The following is a 19,475-nucleotide window of genomic DNA, read 5'->3' as shown; positions in this document are numbered from 1 at the left end:
CAACATTTATTACAGATGAGTGATTTTAGTCATTCTGCTTCCGCGTCTGTCTCAAGGGGGTAAAACATCATTAACCAAACGCGGACTCGGCTAGGAAACACCTCCACTAATGAAATCTCGTTTTCTAATGATCAACAGAACACATGCCAATTGGTATGTTCAGTGGCTCTAACGTCGTCACACAGTTCTAGCGACTTTGTTTAGAAAGTGCCACTGATCGCCACATTTAACATCTTAAAAAATGCTCTTTATTAATTCACAAGGTATAGCTGTCAAATGCAAATTCACAAAATCCAGATTGACTAAATGCAGACACAGAATTTCATGCAGTCCATGATACCACTGCAGTGCAATGAACACCCAGAAGGGAGAGCAGTAAAACAAGTCCATGTTGTATATTGAACAACTAGCTCTCAAGACAGTTAAACAAGAACGATACAGAAAGACAGCCAAAATATTGCTCGTCTTAATACATATGTTGATGTAGCAATGTGTACAGAATGGGGAGCACAAAAATACTTGCATTTGGTCACTGTGCTTTGAAATCTAAACCAGGTTGTGTTAACGTAATGGCAGCCAGACACCGTGTCAGGACCAACATAAGAACAGTGCAAGGCAATGGACTGGATGCATCTCTAAAATGATCATTAAAATGAAAAACAAAAACAGCCTCTGAGTTAATTTCTTTCCTCACAATTGACATTACTTTGAATATAAGGATTGAGTTGAGACCAGTAAAATTCACTGACAGTACAGGCAAGAGCCCCTTCAATGTAGGCTCTTGTCGATATACTTCGCAACCCACCGTTTACACCTGTGAATTCTAGAGGGATCAGTTGAGCACCAACAATGTATTATACAGAATCAGAATACACCTAGTAAAATGTAGAGGTGAGTTCAAAACGAGGCAGCGCTCGCTGTGTCGATACCAAACTAGAGAAACTGTTAGTTGAGTGACTTGTAGAGAAGTGGTTGAGAAACTGCTGGCAAAACTAAACTCCTTGTTGAAATAGATTGTATGTCTAAGAAAACTCGACACACTATGGAAATCCACCAGTAAACTCACCCATTTGTCAAAAAATGTATTTAACCCCTTCAATGGATTCTGAGCTTTGAATAGATTGTTTTCTAATAAATACAACAAAACAAAAGGAACCTCAAGCACTCCCGTGTCAGAAGCTTTGTTTCAACTCCTCTTCATACTGACTGTTGAATTACAAATATTGGAAATATGACAGTTACCACTTATCCATTGGCCTGGTCCCAGATCTGTTTGTGCTGTCATGTCACCAACATGTTTGGCATGACACAAACAGATCTGGGTCCAGGCTACTAATCTACTGCATTTCAATGAGACAGTTGTTAAAAGTGAAATGTCAGACACCAGACAGTGAAGCAGTCTGTTAGTCTGAAGAAAAAACACCTTACATGGTGAATAGGAGAACTTGAGGCCAATCCAATCTGGCAAAAACAAAGCGTGTATCAATACTAAGACACCTACACAATAGAGAGTAAAGCATAAGATACCATGTGACCATTTTCCTCATGAATCACAAAGGGTGATTCTCATATTCCAATTGATGAAACACAAACATCCAGCTCACAGTAAAAGTAAGGCAGAGATAGTAGAGCATGTAAGGGCACAAGCAAGACCAAGCAGAGGGTTGTGGTGGTTGAGTTGGGGTTTGCTCTGGTTCTGGATGAAGGGTAGGTGTGTGGTTGTGGTGATGTTCTGGACTTGCGTTCCTATTCTTCTTCTAGTTGAGGCTCAGTCCTCAAGGCATTCGGGTCCAGCTAAAAACAGTCAAATGAAAAGTACAATAAAATGAAAATACAATAAGCACACCCAGGGGCTTAGCAGTCGCTCCTCCACAGTTTGATGGTTTTGTCGTTTTCTAGCGCCGCAGACGCAATGATGTTCTCTGTGGGGTGGCAGGCAGTAGAAATCACCACATCTAGGACAGAGATGGCGGGAGGGAGAAGAGAAAAGCAGAGAACGAAACAGACATTTTGTGAGCATTTTTCACCTCAAAGTAATAGTAATCAGTTCCATCAAGCTATTGTCATGACTCTCCCCTACCTGTATGGCCCTGTAGTTTCTGTACGATCTCCTTGGTCTGCAGGTTCCAGATGTACACCATGTTGTCCTCCGAGCCAGAGACAATCCACTGAGAGATACAGAGCATAAGAGAATGATACTTCATAAGCTATTGGGAAAAGCATACAAGTCATCATCTCGTAAATCCACCTTTTTTGTCGTCTTATTATTTTTTTTATTATATTTTATAAAAAATATACCTTTCCACCGGTGACAGAGAAATTTGCAAATATGCAGTACTTTTCGTTTTTGTGGCCGGTGTATGTTTTCAAGCACTGGAATGAGAGGAGGACACTTACTGAAGAGAACTGAACCATTTGAATCAAGAGTATTCCACAATACCATGGTTGGATCAAATTACAACATGAATTAGACACATCTTACCTTTCCTTTGCTGTAGTCCCAAAGCTTCAGGGTGCTAAATAATAATAATAATCACAGTTAGAAGACAGCATCCCAGCAGAAACGATGGTGAACAATTAATTAGCATTTATGAGTGATGAAGAAGCCTTTTTTTTGTAGATTTGCTTGAGCTTTCCTTCCCATTGAAATGAAACTCTTTGGTCTAGTGGTATTAGACAGTCCAATAGGGCCCTCTACTGGTGCAGGAGCGCATGACAAAGATGCTGTGGTACTGTATTCATGTCATATCCTACTGAGTTTGAGGGAAAGTGACAGTTCTCTACTGATAATCTAACACTCACTTGTCCAATGTGGCAGCCAGAATGTATTTGCCGTTTGGTGAGAACTTCACAAATGACACCGGGGGGTTGTCATCATCTGCAAAAGACCAAAGAATTTACTCACAGAAAAATACTACCGTAATTTCCGGACTATAAGCCGCAACTTTTTTCCCAGGCTTTGAACCTCGCGGCTTAAACAATGACGCGGCTAATATATGGATTTTTCCCGCTTTCAAATTTTTTCCCCCAACAAAACACATTCTGTGACGTGCTCAGTTTTTTGGCGGCATGAAGCTTTCATTAGACCAATGAAATTGCCGAACGGGTTAAGGTCAAACAACTTTTTTGTTTACTGTTTAGATTAAATCGAGCGCTCTCAAACTTCCCATCATTCTGATTATGGTAGTCATTTTGTCACCCTCATCATGGCAAAGACACAGAGAAATGCATATGATGCAGCTTTCAAGTTGAAGGCGATTGATCTGGCTGTTGGAAAAGGAAATAGAGCTGCTGCACGGGAGCTTGGTCTTAATGAGTCGATGATAAGATGTTGGAAACAGCAGCGTGAGGAATTGACTCAGTGCAAAAAGACAACTAAAGCTTACTGCTAATTTTAAATGTTTTGTTACAAGCCGTGTTTCGTTAAAGCCTATTTATTTTTGTTACAAGCCGTGTTTCGTTAAAGCCAATTTATTTTTGTTACAAGACGTGTTTCGTTAAAGCCTGTGTAAAGTTAATTTGTTTCAATGTACCGGTAGGCACCTGCAGCTTATAGACATGTGCGGCTTATTTATGTTCAAAATAATACTTTAAAAAAAATTCAGTGGGTGCGGTTTATATTCAGGTGCGCTCAATAGTCCGGAAATTACGGTATACAATTTTATATTTCCTATACATTTAATTTTTTTCTATAAATTAGTCAAAACATTTTCAAGCAAATATTAGAATATTCACAACATATGCACATTTTACCAGCAGCGGTGCGTTTCCATCAAACTGGCATCTTGCGAATAAAAGGCTGTGCATAATGACGTAGGCCACACAAAAAGGCCACACATAACTTTTCATTAACAGAATAAAAAAAAGCAGACATTCTATGCGTTTCCATCCAATTTTTAACTCCGTTGATGGTTTTGGCACAACAAAAAATTCTGTGATGAAGAGCAAAAGTGGCCACTATGGTCTTAGCATGCATGCACTCCAGTGCAGCGGATACATGATGAGATTATAGATAAGAGCAGGATCATTATTATTTGTCAATTGACAGCCAATAATCAATCATCATGTCACCAGCATAAAAATGAACACCCTGGATATCTATTGAAAGCAGCATCTAACTCATCACCTTGCACTTTCACCACCCTGTGAAGTTCATCAGAACTTATTTCATCTGTAGCCTAATAAACTGCATGCTTTTTTTAAGTCCAGGTTGTGGGACGACAACATATGATCGATCGCGTGACTGCAAATGTACGTAGATATGATGGTCATTCCACAATAAATAGTTTCCACCGCAATTTGTCACATAATCTAATAACAGAGAAGAAAATGAGCCACCCGTCTAGCGTATTTGATTTTGTCAATATATAGGAAATGTACCAACAATTTGATAGTTTCCATCAGGCCTGTTGAGACATTTTTATCCGACATGCAATCAAATAAAAATGGTTGGATTGAAACCTGGTTACAGATGCTGCCATTCTGGCTGGTGAAGCTTACCAATTAGTGTTTTCAGACATTGTCCCGATGCTGTGTCCCAGATTCGGCTATGGACAGACAGAAGATATTAACGTCAATACATTTCTCAAACGATATCCAAACACTCCCCATATTTATGTTAACTTGGAAATCATTAAAACGCAGATGTTCTTTTAGGTCATTAAGTTAATACACTTACAGGCATATCTTTGCAAAGTACATTCAACAAGATACATGTTTTTTTTTTATCCCTCACCAGAGGCCATCGTAGCTGCTAGACACAATCAATGAGCCATCTCTGTTGAAATGGACCTACACAGCAACATAGAGCAGATTAGAGATGTACAGTGCCTTCGGAAAGTATTCACACCCCTTTTTCCACATTTTGTTGTTACAGCCTTCTTCTAAAATTGATTAAATAAACACATTTCCTCAGCAATCTACACACAATACCCCATAACGACAAAGTGAAGACAGTTTTTTTATGTAAAAAAAAAAAGAAATACCTTATTTACATAAGTATTCAGACCCTTTGCTATGAGACTCGATATTGAGCTCAGGTGCATCTTGTTTCCATTGATCATCCTTGAGATGTTTCTACAACTTGATTGGAGTCCACCTGTGGTAAATTCAATTGACTGGACATGATTTGGAAAGGCACACACCTGTCTATATAAGGTCCCACAGTTGACAGTGCATGTCAGAGCAAAAACCAAGCCATGAGGTCGAAGGAATTGTCCGTAGTGCTCCGAGACAGGACTGTGTCGAGGCACAGATCTGGGGAAGGGTGCCAAAACATTTCTGCAGCATTGAAGGTCCCCAAGAACACAGTGGCCTCCATCATTCTTAAATGGAAGAAGTTTGGAACCACCAAGACTCTTCCTAGAGCTGGCTGCATGTCCAAACTGAGCAATCGGGGGAGAAGGGCCTTGGTCAGGGAGGTGACCAAGCACCCGATGGTCACTCTGAAAGAGCTCCAGAGTTCCTCTGTGGAGATGGGAGAACCTTCCAGAAGGACAACCATCTCTGCAGCACTCCACCAATCAGGCCTTTATGGTAGAGTGACCAGACAGAAGCCACTCCTCAGTAAAAGGCACCTGACAGCCCACTTGGATTTTGCCAAAAGGCACCTAAAGACTCTCAGACCATTACAAACAAGATTCTCTGGTCTGATCAAACCAAGATTGAACTCTTTGGCCTGAATGCCAAGCGTCACGTCTGGAGGAAACTTGTCACCATCCCTAAGGGGAAGCATAGTGGCGGCAGCATCAGGCTGTGGGGATGTTTTTTAGCGGCGGAGACTAGTCAGGATCGAGGCAAAGATGAGCGGAGTAAAGTACAGAGAGATCCTTGATGAAAACCTGCTCCAAAGCGCTCAGGACATCAGACTGGGGCGAAGGTTCACCTTCCAACAGGACAACAACCCTAAGCACACAGCCAAGACAACGCAGGAGTGGCTTCGGGACAAGTCTCTGAATGTCCTTGAGTAGCTCAGCCAGAGCCCGGACTTGAACTCGATCCAACATCTCTGTGCAGCAACACTCCCCATCCAATCTGACAGAGCTTGAGAGAATCTGCAGAGAAGAATGTGAGAAACTCCCCAAATACAGGTGTACCCAAAAAGACTCAAGGCTGTAATCGCTACCAAAGGTGCTTCAACAAAGTACTGAGTAAAGGTTCTGAATACTTATGTAAATGTGATATCAGTTTTTCATTTTTTTTTATAAATTGGCATTATGGGGTATTGTGTGTAGATTGATGAGGGAAAAAAACTGTTTAATCCATTTTAGAATAAGGCTGTAATGTAACAAAATGTGGAAAACGTCAAGGGGTCTGAATACTTTCCGAAAGCACACTGACCAGATGGTGTGATAATCAACTACTAAGCTCATAAGCAGAAAAATCTATTATCTGAAGTACATTGTTTTTAGGTTCATTGAAGGTGTCTACATGTGCATAGTCTCTTACTGCAGAGACTGGGTCAGAGTGGGCCGGCAGGGTCTTCAAGCATTTGCCGGTTTTAACATCCCATATCCGCACGCTCTCGTCAAACTAGAAGAGAACTCATGTTAGCACACGAAGCAACAAATATTCATCACTCCTGGGTAGAAATCAGGTTTGGCAATAACCTTTTCTATGTAAAAATATTACAATAGCAATGCTGCATTAGTAGGGAGGACTCACTGATCCAGACACGATGAGATTGGACTGGGGATTAAAGTTGCAGCAGAAGACATAGTTGCTGTGGCCTTTCAACGTCTTCAAACATTTCCCCTGCAATAGGAAAGGAGTGGGTTTCAATTAAACATGTTCACAGTATGAGCTCATTATGGTCGATCGAGCATCCACTGCATGGAGGGTCTCGAAGTAGCGATTATGATGCAACTGCAGAGAAAACAGTTGAAGGTAGTTTAAGGAGCCATCGGTTAATAGCATTAGTGCAATGCCTGGGAGTCTACCAGAACAGCAGACTTCCTTCCAGTCATTGCGCTACAGCTAGTTAGCATTGGCTTGGGAGACCTCTTAACTTCCATCATACTGGACACAGAGACATAAAAATTGTATTCATGAGTTAATCTGACTCTTGGTAAGTAGAAAAAGTAGCCAAAATCTCACATTATCCTTTTAACACCATGACAACGTGGGTGTTCGGATTTTCGTTATTTAGCCCTCCGAAAAGGCTCACCAGGAAGCACACAATGTCATGACTCGTGTTTTGTCCTTAATTTTATTTTAAATCAAATGACCACAGGTCATAAACCTGAAATACAACAAACAAGTAATGACAATATATTATTCAGATATATTATTTAGTATAATAATAAATCAAAATAAGCCTGCAACACCATCAAAGATGTGGCGAATCTGGCTTAAAACAGCACCGACTACATCACCCAGGATGCCCCGCGCCAGAGGAGCATGCGCACAGTGACTCTGCCGTCACAGGTTGCTATGGACGCTGTCACAGGACACAGAACCCATGCCACCACATGCCTCGTCCAAAGGATTTACACACAAACGCAACATAATGCGGCACTCCACCATGGATCACCGAACCAAACCACCGCTATCACCACCGCCACCAGAAACCAGCAGAGTGCTCCGAACAATCAGCACAATGCAAATGGCTGATAATAATAGCCTAATGCTATATAGCATCTGGGTCGCTGAGTTACCGCACCCAGCGAGCTACAAGTTACTCCCGGCCAACTAACACCAACACAGTGAGGTAAACGTTCAGTGCACAAACATATAAGTGACTTAAACATCAATGCTAGACTGAGTAGTTCGCAGTTACATACCAACGGGCTGTGTGCTCCTGATGATTGTCTACGGGGAAGTGATAACCAGGTGCTGTAATTTAAGTCTCTAGTGAAGCTACGCATGCGCACATAACGTAACATATTTGAGCATCTAAGAAACTTAAAGAAATCACTCATTCCCCATTTAATTGAACACATCAGACCCATTTGCTTCTCTTTTATCTATTTATATATATATATATTGTTTTCTTTTCCTGAGTGAGCTAGAAATCTCAACAGTGGGGGGGGGGATCCCTACCCAGTGGGCTTTCGACATGATAAAGACGTCTTTTACTAGTTGAAATCGGGTCAAGATGTCTTAGAACCAAATCACAACCAGATTAAGATGGGTTTTTTCATGACGTCATTTAGACATCATAAAAAATACATCTTATTTTGATTGATATCTGTTTTTTGGTTTAAATCTGATTGAACTACGGACCAGTTGTCTAAATGCTACTGAATTAATAGAAACCAATATATACTGAACAAAAATATAAACAACATTCAAAGTCTGGGTCCCATGTTTCGTGAGCTGAAATAAAAGAATCCAGAAATGTTCCATACACACAAAAAGCTTATTTCTCTCATATTTTGTGCACAAATTTGTTGATTAAACAGCATGATCATTACACAGGTGCACCTTGTGCTGGGGTCAATAAAAGGCCACTCTAAAATGTACCGTTTTGACACACAACACAATGCCATAGATGTCCCAAGTGGAAGGAGCGTGCAATTGGCATGCTGACTGTAGAAATGTCCACCAGAACTGTTGCCAGAATTAAATGTTAATTTCTCTGCCATAAGTTGCCTCCGCAACATTTTTTTATAGAATTTGGCAGTACGTCCAACCGACCTCACGACCACGTGTAACCACACCAGCCCAGGACCTCCACATCCGGCTTCTTCGTCTGAGACCAGCCACCCAGACAGCTGATGAAACTGAGGAGTATTTCTGTCTGTAATAAAGCTCTTTTGTGGGGAAAAACTCCTTATGATTGGCTGGGCCTGGCTCCCAAGTGGGTGGACCTATGTCCTCCCAGGCCCTCCCATAGCTGCACCCCTGCCCAGTGAAAATTGATGTGAAATCCATCAATTAGGACCTAATGAATTTATTTAAATTGACTGATTTCCTTATATGAACTGTAACTCCGTAAAATTGTTGCGTTTATATAAACATGCCCATAGTGTTTGTAGGCCATGCACCCACTGCATATAAAAGACACTAGAACAATTATCCAAATTGTAGTAATGTTATTTTTCAGCAGAACTTACATGATTCAGCTTATCACACTTGGCAAACAGCTGACACAGCGCACCAAAGCAGGTTAGGGTCTCGTGGCATACTGTACCCAGTCACCAGACTGGGCTCGGGCCTATTCTGTTTGAGACCCGGGGGACTTGGCATGGACTCGGACTCAGGGGGGCTTCATGTGGGCTGAGCTCTTCCCAAGTCCGATAGAATAATATTACTCTGGGCTCCAGCTAATGATACTCGGTCAGAGTCCACTTCAGTTTATCTGGACAGATTCACTTTTTCAGGAGTTGGGCCATTTTAGGTTTTTATTCAGCAGGTGATGAAATATCAATAAAAACCAAAACAATGAAGTGATATTTAACCTCCAAGTCATCGAATTTGCTAGGTCATTAAAATCTCAAATTTGGGACAGTCTCTGCAGTCCTATAGCTATCAGAGATGGTGACTAATTTAGATGTTTTTCTGATGCTAGAAATGCCTTTACTACAGGCTATGGTAGTGATTTTCAAAGTTGCAGTCCACCCAATTGAAAAGTGTGCATTCACTTCCACATTTTTTCTAGGCAACCAGCATTTAAGATAAACATGAACAATAATACAGGATACCCTTATAAAACATTTCACTGCCTTTAAAATACAGTAGAACTGCAGTACAATTAAATAATGGTTTAATTAATGATATAGCTTGCTGTGTGTTGGCTTCTAATAGTAATCTTTGTTAGGAAATGGCACTGTTTATTGTACTGCACATTTTCTTGTTCAACAATATGCTGTTTTGATGTTCTATTATGACAACCGACAACCCCCCAAAAAATACAGAATTTAACAAATAACAAGGCCTGTCTTATTTCAGTATCCTCCTACAATCCACCAGGATTTACAAACCCTCTTTTTAAAAATGGCATTAATTTCCATCAATAATTACCCCCGAAATTATTGCGCCTGAATTAGACCCTGAAAAAATGACCATTATATAGTTTTCCTTAAAGCTTCTAAGAAATTAACGTGTGCAGTAATTGTAATTTAATTTCAGTAGCTAAATAAGTAGGTAGGCATATAAATTCCAGCTAAAATTTGGATTGGAATCTGTGCTTCACATGCGGCAATAGATCTCTGCGCGAAGTCGGCCAGCTTACTCAAGCGCATCTGTCAACATTCCATAAGGCAGTTGGGACAAAGGGCCCAGTAGCCTACACAACACAGCTGGAAAACGACAGTTTCTCAAAAAGTACACTTTTTTTTTTTGAGTGCTAAGTGGTAGTCCTGGTTCTCCTGCATTCTAGTTTTACTTTTGTAAATAAAAGCGGCGGTTTGTTGGGGAAAATATTTGCTATTTTAGCTGGCATATGTTACCCCCGGCTAATCCTCCATGGACATGGTAAATTTACACTTAACTGTTGGAGCCATTGGTTGTAGCTAGCTAACTTAGCTAACGTTTTGACCTTTTGAAATCTGTCAAATATACCGGTGAGTCATGTCAAGTTTCTCCCATTTCTCGCTTGCTCATTCTCCGTTGCTCAGCCAAACTCAAACTTTACCAGTTGCAGAAGAGATTTGCCAATTACACCCATTTATAACAATGTGTTGTGGGAATGATATGACCACTTTTGGGGAAAAAAAATGATATTTCATGTTTTTATTGCCTCTACGCACTTTACATTTTTACATTTTACTTTCCTTAAGACTGCCAAGCTGTCCTCAATTGGGGGAACCTCTGTCCGAGACAATGTCCTCAGGATTATGGAGCAGTGTGTTTATAAAACGTTGTTTAAATGTGTTAGGATTAAAGCAAAACTTTACCATTTAAGGATTAGTTAAAACATTTAATTATCCAACTACTGTTTCATTTTGTTATCCTCTTAAAATGTTTAAGATTGATGACCAAATAATTAAATGTCCCACTTCAATATGAAGGAACAAACATTCCTTTGCCACCACGTGTGTGTGCTCAATAGTAGTTGGTAAGTAAATATGAAAAGTTGAGACATTTGACAAAAAAAAAAAAGAAGTTTTTAGTAGACTATGACTGTTAAAGATAGTATACTGTGCGTTACTGTTCTGTCGTGACCTGCATGCCCACATTATGCCAATCATTCATTCATTTTCTTCTCTTTTTATGCTTACAGTAAGTGTCATGAAAAGCCATACAACTCAGGAAGTCGATCTGTCGTGGGCCCCCCGGAAAGTCCTAAAATGTGCCACTGACCTCCGTGGTGGAGGAGGACGCAAAGCATGTACATGAGCTAGTTGCTCTATTTTGAAGCTATAACTGCCACAAACTTCTTCAACTGGAAATACTTCTAGCCAGCTGAGTCCACAAAGTGTCTTTATAAAATGTCCTTTTCTAGTTCTTTTAAAATCTATAATTGATGAAGTTGTAATGCGCTGATTCTCTTCATTGCAGATCTGACCCATCACACCACTCTTCAAGAGGACCACTCTGCTCCAGATCTGACCCATCACACCACTCTTCAAGAGGACCACTCTGCTCCAGATCTGACCCATCACACCACTCTTCAAGAGGACCACTCTGCTCCAGATCTGACCCATCACACCACTCTTCAAGAGGACCACTCTGCTCCAGATCTGACCCATCACACCACTCTTCAAGAGGACCACTCTGCTCCAGATCTGACCCATCACACCACTCTTCAAGAGGACCACTCTGCTCCAGATCTGACCCATCACACCACTCTTCAAGAGGACCACTCTGCTCCAGATCTGACCCATCACACCACTCTTCAAGAGGACCACTCTGCTCCAGATCTGACCCATCACACCACTCTTCAAGAGGACCACTCTGCTCCAGATCTGACCCATCACACCACTCTTCAAGAGGACCACTCTGCTCCAGATCTGACCCATCACACCACTCTTCAAGAGGACCACTCTGCTCCAGATCTGACCCATCACACCACTCTTCAAGAGGACCACTCTGCTCCAGATCTGACCCATCACACCACTCTTCAAGAGGACCACTAGGCTCCAAAATCACATTCTGTACTGAAAGGTCCTTGATGAGGATCTACACCATCACACCACTCTCAGTAACCATTCATAAATTAAAACAATGGGCTTTTATATAGATCCTGTCCCAGTCTTTCTATGCATGTAATGTCTGTGGGTGAATTATGAAACAATGACTGTATGCAGATGTGCAAAACATTGATGTAGATTTGTTTTTGCCATTGCCTCATCTACTTTAAATGGAAGAATATGTTGCAGATTTAAACTTTAAATGGGTGACTATGGAAACACATAAAAATGTAATAAACAAGGTTTTCAACATCCAACTTTATCCTCTGCAATACTTTTTACAGTACGTAATAAACTCTAGTCAGGTTGTTATTACCAGGTTATGATGAGGGCTTAAATATGACCATCTGGTCGTATGGTGGTCAGAAAAAAAACGGAATATTCTGGTCAGGAAAAAAAAGAAGCCAGTTTCGACCAGAATAAGATGTCATAAAAAGACGTCATACTGATGTTTTTTAACCTGGTTTTGCCCACTGGATCTTCACTAGATGCAGAGAACTAACGTTAAGGCTACCCTGAGGTGCTACAGTTTCCATGGCAACTTAAAATTCACCTCATTCCCCACCACAATAGAAATGGACTGAATTGTTGGTAACATGTTGTTCAAGCCTTGCCACACTGTACAGGGAAAGAGCTCTGATTAAAGCCAGTAAAATCTCAAGGGATGAGAGCTGATTCGTTCCGGTAGATGCTTCTGCATCCCACTCGGCAAGAGGAAGCAGGAAGTCCTTTATCCCTGCAGTCATTGCGAGATTTGTTTTAGTAAACATTTTATAGAAAATACATTCATATATTTCTGAACGATGCATTGCGCTGCTATGTTGACAGTATGACCCGGTGGCACAGATTACAGTTTGATTTGAGCAGAGCGCTCCACCATCACCTGTTTTAGCCAGTCACGTGCCCAGTGGACCCCAGTTCAGTCTAATCATATTCCCTCATTACTCTAATGAATAAAACTTGACATATTTGTTGATTAATTGTTGTACGCTGCTTTTTTACATTGTCTGCACTTTATCCCACTCCTTCCAGTGCAATTTGTGTACAGATGTATATTTGGTGATGTGTATTTAGGGCTGGGCAGTATACTGTATTTTACTACACATCGATGAATGGACCGGTTTGGGTTTTTACTTTACCTTCTATAACAGTATTTAACTGTTTGGTTTGTTAAATGTGTAACTTCAATTTTTTTAAGTTTACTCGCTACATGCTTACTCTTCGCTCTCTGCTCCCCTACTGTTTATATATATATATATATATATATATATATATATATATATATATATATATATATATACACACAAAAATGTCTAAAAATATTTTTTTCCATTTAATCAATTTTAGAATAAGGCTGTAAGGTAACGTGGAAAAGGGAAGGGGTCTGAATACTTTCCGAATGCAGTGTGCGACACACACACACACACACACACACACACACACACACACACACACACACACACACACACACACACGTCAAAAGTTTAGACACACCTACTCATTCAAGGGTTTTTCCTTATTTTTACTACACCGTAGAATAATAGTGAAGACATCAAAACTATGAAATAACACATGGAATAATGTAGTAACCAAAAAAAGTGATAAACAATTCTAAATATATTTTAAATTCTTCTAAGTAGCCACCCTTTGCCTTGATGACAAGCTTTGCACACTTTTGGCATTCTCTCAACCAGCTTCACCAGGAATGCTTTTCCAACAGTCTTGAAGGAGTTCCCACATATGCTGAGCACTTGTTGGCTGCTTTTCCTTCACTCTGCGGTCCAACTCATCCCAAACCATCTCAATTGAGTTGAGGTCGGGTGATTGTGGAGCCCAGGTCATCTGATGCAGCACTCCATCACTCTCCTTCTTGGTTAAATAGCCTTTACACAGCCTGGAGGTGTGTTGGGTCATTGTCCTGTTGAAAAACAAAATATAGTCCCACTAAGCGCAAACCAGATGGGATGGTGTATTGCTGCAGAATGGTGTGGTAGTCATGCTGGTTAAGTGTGCCTTGAATTCTAAATAAATCACTGCCAGTGTCACCAGAAAAGCACCCCCACACAATCACACCTCCTCCTCCATGCTTCACGGTGGGAATCACACATGCGGAGACCATCCGTTCACCTACTCTGAGTCTCACAAAAGACACGCGGTTGGAACCAACAATCTCAAATTTGGACTCAGACAAAAAGGACAGACTTCCACCGGTCTAATGTCCATTGCTCGTGTTTATTGGCCCAAGCAAGTCTTTTATTCTTATTGGCGTCCTTTAGTAGTGGTTTCTTTGCAACAATTCGCCCATGAAGGTCTGATTCATGCAGTCTCCTCTGAACAGCTGATGTTGAGATGTGTCTGTTACTTGAACTCTGTGAAGCATTTATTTGGGTTGCAATTTCTGAGGCTGGTAACTAATGAACGTATCCTCTGCAGCAGATGTAACTCTGGGTCATCCTTTCCTGTGGCAGTCCTCATTAGAGCCAGTTTCATCATAGCGCTTGATGGTTTTTGCGACTGCACTTGTAGAAACCTTCAAAGTTCTTGAAATTTTCCAGATTGACTGACCTTCATGTCTTAAAGTAATGATGGACTGTCGTTTCTCTTTGGTCATTTGAGCTGTTCTTGCCATAATATGGACTTGGTCTTTTACACCACCCTACCTTGTCACAACACAACTGATTGGCTCAAACGCATTAAGAAGGAAAGACATTCCACAAATGAACTTTTTACAAGGCACACCTTTTAATTGAAATGCATTCCAGGTGACTACCTCATGAAGCTGGTTGAGAGAATGCCAAGAGTGTACAAAGCTTTCATCGAGGCAAAGGGTGGCTACTTTGAAGTATCTCAAGTATAATATATTTTAATTTGTTTAACACTTTTTTGGTTACCACATGATTCCATGTGTTATTTCATAGTTTTGATGTCTTCACTATTATTCACCAATGTAAAAAATAGTAAAAAAGACAAGAAAAACCCTGGAATGAGTAGGTGTGTCCAAACTTTTGACTGGTACTAATATATATATTAAAAAGTAGAAAGTAGAAAGTATTCCGACTTCCCTTTTCCACATTTTGTTACCTTACAGACTTACGCTAAAATTGATGAAATTATTCCCCCCCATCAATCTAAACACAAAACCCCATGACAAAGTGAAAACAGAAAAAAGATTAAGAAATGTTTGCAAATGTATTCAAAATAAAAAACAAAAATGCCTAATTTACATAAGTTCAGACCCTTCGCTATGAGACTCGAAATTGAGCTCAGATGCATCCTGTTTCCATTGATCCTCCTTGAGATCCCCATCCAACCTGACAGAGCTTGAGAGGATCTGCAGAGAAGAATGGGAGAAACTCCCCAAATACAGGTGTGCCAAGGTTGTAGCGTCATACCCAAGAAGACGAGGCTGTAATCGCTGCCTAAGGTGCATCAACAAAGTACTGAGTAAAGGGTCTGAATACTTAAGTGACACGGTTTTTTATTTTCAATAAAATTAGCAAAAATTTCTGAGTCTGTTTTTGCTTTGTCATTATGGGGTATTTTGTGTAGATTGATGAGGGGGTTAAAAACTATTTAATACATTTTAGAATAAGGCTGTAACATAACAAAATGAGGAAAAAGTGAAGGTGAACTGTGCTGTTTCACAAAAGTTCTGAACCTATATACATTTTACGGACACATTAGTTAGCTTGTTGTTTTTAATCACCCCCTATCAGCTCCACTCAACCCCTCCCATCTATCTCTGAACACCATCCAGTTTTGATTTCTATTTGCCATATATTTATCAACTGTGCTGTTTCACAAAAGTTCTGAATCTTTCTATTCTCATAGTTTCTACAGATTGTAAATTAAAGATAATACTTAAGCAAAAATATGTATTATATTATTGATCGATTGACTATGACTTTTCAAATCACCCAGCAGTGCTATTTGCAGAGTTAGCTCCAGGTAAATGTCGCAATTCTTCATCTATTCCTGAACATGCAATCAAAAACAAGCTACATATGGACAGTAGCAAAACAAATGGTCTAATGATTCTGTCTCTTCGTAGAAAAATCTGCAGAGCTGGGATGGTTGCATCCCCATATATAACATTCTATTGGTTGCAATAATTTTGTATAATAATTTAAAATGTGTATCAGTTCATAAACCATGTGCCATGGAATTGGTACATCACAAATGTCACAATTTTGCAATCTTTATTGAGCATAATAAGTTGCATGGACTCACTCTGTGTGCAACAGTAGTGTTTAACATGATTTATGAACAACTACCTCATCTCTGTACCCCATACATACAGATAATTGTAAGGTCCCTCAGTCAAGCAGTGAATTTCAAAACAGAGTCAACCACAGATTAAAAACCCATGAATATCCCTTTGAGCATGGTGAAATAATTCATTACACTTTGGATGGTGCATCAATACACCCAGTCACTACATAGATACAGGTGTCCTTCCTAACTCAGTTGCCGGAGAGGACGGAAACCAGTCAGGGATTTCACCATGAGGCCAATGGTGACATTAAAAACAGAGTTTATTGGCTGTGATATCAGAAAACTGAGGATGGATCAACAACATTGTGGTTATTCCACAATAATAAGCTAATTGACAGCGAGAAAAGAAGCCGGCACAGAACAACAATATTCCAAAACATGCATCCTGTTTTGCAATAAGGCACTAAAGTAAAACTGCAAAAAATGCGGCAGAGACACAAAGTGTTATGTTTGCGGCAAATCCAACAACATCACCGAGTACCACTCTTCATATTTTCAAACATGACGGTGGCTGCATCATGTTCTGGGTATGCTTGGCAAGGACTATGCAGTTTATGATAAAAATAAATGGAATAGAGCAAAGCACAGGCAAAATCCAAGAGGAAAACCTGGTTCAGGCTACTTTCAAACAGACACTGGGCAACAAATTCACCTTTCAGCAGGATAACCTACAACACAATGCCAAATATACACCGGAGTTCCTTACCAAGACGACATTAAATGTTCTTGAGTGGCCTAGTTACAGTTTTCCTTAAAATCGGCTTGAAAATCTATGGCAAGACTTGAAAATGGCTGTCTAGCAATGAACAACAACCAACATTCAATTGTTGCATCCGAACTGCTCACGAGCGTCTGCCTAGCCAGGCGCTAAAATAGAACTTGGTTCTATTTGTGACGCGCTGCAAATCCTGCCTCTCCCATCTCCTCATTGGTTTTTGAGAGCATATACCCACATGGGTGATTGAAAGATGAACTGAGGTTCACACTCCAGTACAGTTGGTGGTGGTAATGCACCTTACAATTGGTTGCCAACCACCACAAAGTCCAAAGAAGAAGACTGAAGGAGAGATTACTAGAAACTAACTCGGTTTACCCTTTTATCTGTGGATTAATTGTCAGAGGACCTTTTGCATTTCAGGTAAAATAACAACCCAATGTTTATATCCCAGGACAAATTAGCTAGCAACAGCAAGCTAGCTAGCTAAATTGCCACGAATGTTTAAAGCTTTTCGACATGTCCCCAAATTATTATAGTTGGTTCAGAGGTCTTTTTCATATTTCAACCTGTGGTCCTGATCGCGTCAGGTGTGGATAGACATAATCAACATACATGCGCGCCTGGTGTAGTCAGCATGTAGGAAAATAACAGAATAGCATATTTTAAGTTTTATTATGTTACAAGTCTGCGCTTCCTTGCCTATATGCAGCCGTGAGTGCCCAGGTATTGAACACATGGATCCGCAGTCATCTTTAGAAAAAGTTAGATTTTGAAATAGAGCCCATTTGTCAAATGTTTTAAGTTGTTTGGCAAAAGCAGTTATCTTATAAACCTTACAATATGCTCTTTCTGATAGGTAATATAAATCAAAATGTCTGACCTGCATGAACCTAATATTAGAAACCTAGAATTAGACATTTTTCTGGAAAGCTCCATTCCCTTTGTCAATTTGACATGCTGCTCTGTTCCCTCAGTGTCTTCATTCACAATTGAAAATTTTGTCACCCATCAGACTATTGTCAATTGAAACTTGTCTTTAGGCTACATATAGGAGTGAAATTCGTTTCAATATAGTTTAGGTGTAGTTTTGATCGGCCATTATCAGATGGGCAGCCAACTGTCGGGTGAAGGAAGTGGTAATGACACGTCCTCCTAAAACTGCTTATAACAAACTGATAGTGATGAAGGAAAAATGGATACAGTAGAGTATTACAATATTATAGTCTATGATACCAAGTACTGACTGTAAAAAATGTTTTAGAAAATAAAATGTACACGGCAGTTAACGTTAGCTAGCGCCAGTCGGCTGTACCTGTTCCAAAACTGCAGTGTTTCTCCTTCTCTAGCTTTATATTCATTTTTTTTAAATGCTGAGACATGTTTATCACATTGCCATGACTGATCAAAATGTACTTTCTCATGGCTCCTTCTTGTCCCTCTGCAGCAGACATGCTAAGCAATATGTTTGGAACATCGAATCTCAACAACGTTGCAGTATCGAAACAAAATACATATAGAATCATGACAATTGTAAGAAATATCATATTGGTAGATAAGCATCGTGATAACAGGGGTTAAAGCAACAACAAAAAATGGCATAACTGAAACTTAAGTCGATCTCAGATCGATTGTCTGGAACCAAGTTAACCTCCCCTTTCATGTAAAAAAATATAAAAAAAATAAAAAATGTAATGACCATCATGCTTTTAGGGAAAGAGGATAATTTTGAAAATGTATTCAACTGCGAGTTTGACCAATTCCATCCATTTCCATATTGGAAATAAAACAAACAATCATGTTTTTACAGTAACAGTATTTTTGCCAATATATTTTATGTAAAATTAACTGGGCTTATACACTGCTCAAGAAAATAAAAGGGAACACTTAAACAACACAATGTAACTCCAAGTCAATCACACTTCTGTGAAATCAAACTGTCCACTTAGGAAGCAACACTGACTGACAATAAATTTCACATGCTGTTGTGCAAATGGAATAGACAACAGGTGGAAATTATAGGCAATTAGCAAGACACCCCCAATAAAGTAGTGGTTCAGCAGGTGGTGACCACAGACCAGTTCTCAGTTCCTATGCTTCCTGGCTGATGTTTTGGTCACTTTTGAATGCTGGCGGTGCTTTCACTCTAGTGGTAGCATGAGACGGAGTCTACAACCCACACAAGTGGCTCAGGTAGTGCAGCTCATCCAAGATGGCACATCATTGCGAGCTGTGGCAAGAAGGTTTGCTGTGTCTGTCAGCGTAGTGTCCAGAGCATGGAGGCGCTACCAGGAGACAGGCCAGTACATCAGGAGACGTGGAGGAGGCCGTAGGAGGGCAACAACCCAGCAGCAGGACCGCTACCTCCGCCTTTGTGCAAGGAGGAGCAGAAGGAGCACTGCCAGAGCCCT

At 40.2% G+C, this 19,475-nt stretch overlaps 1 protein-coding gene across 1 annotated transcript in view; it reads right to left on the bottom strand.

Annotated features, from left to right (window-relative positions):
- Positions 1 to 225: 225 nt before the first annotated feature.
- The window catches only part of LOC106565418 (WD repeat-containing protein 5), a 33,888-nt gene continuing 14,638 nt past the window's right edge, over positions 226 to 19,475 (bottom strand). The window contains exons 6-14 of the mRNA XM_014132533.3: positions 6,664 to 6,753; positions 6,448 to 6,531; positions 4,736 to 4,791; positions 4,501 to 4,547; positions 2,803 to 2,878; positions 2,483 to 2,516; positions 2,299 to 2,373; positions 2,081 to 2,168; positions 226 to 1,955 (exon numbers count right to left, since the gene is read on the bottom strand). Of these exons, the coding sequence (XP_013988008.1) occupies positions 1,855 to 1,955; positions 2,081 to 2,168; positions 2,299 to 2,373; positions 2,483 to 2,516; positions 2,803 to 2,878; positions 4,501 to 4,547; positions 4,736 to 4,791; positions 6,448 to 6,531; positions 6,664 to 6,753 (651 nt within the window). The 3' untranslated portion in view covers positions 226 to 1,854. The remainder of the gene's footprint in view (positions 1,956 to 2,080; positions 2,169 to 2,298; positions 2,374 to 2,482; positions 2,517 to 2,802; positions 2,879 to 4,500; positions 4,548 to 4,735; positions 4,792 to 6,447; positions 6,532 to 6,663; positions 6,754 to 19,475) is intronic.

Source organism: Salmo salar, chromosome 01 (genome assembly GCF_965601325.2).
Source record: "Salmo salar chromosome 01, fSalSal1, whole genome shotgun sequence".
Taxonomy (NCBI): domain Eukaryota; kingdom Metazoa; phylum Chordata; class Actinopteri; order Salmoniformes; family Salmonidae; genus Salmo; species Salmo salar.
The sequence above is the reverse complement of the archived record's forward strand: the minus strand, read 5'-3'. Positions and strand labels throughout refer to the sequence as shown.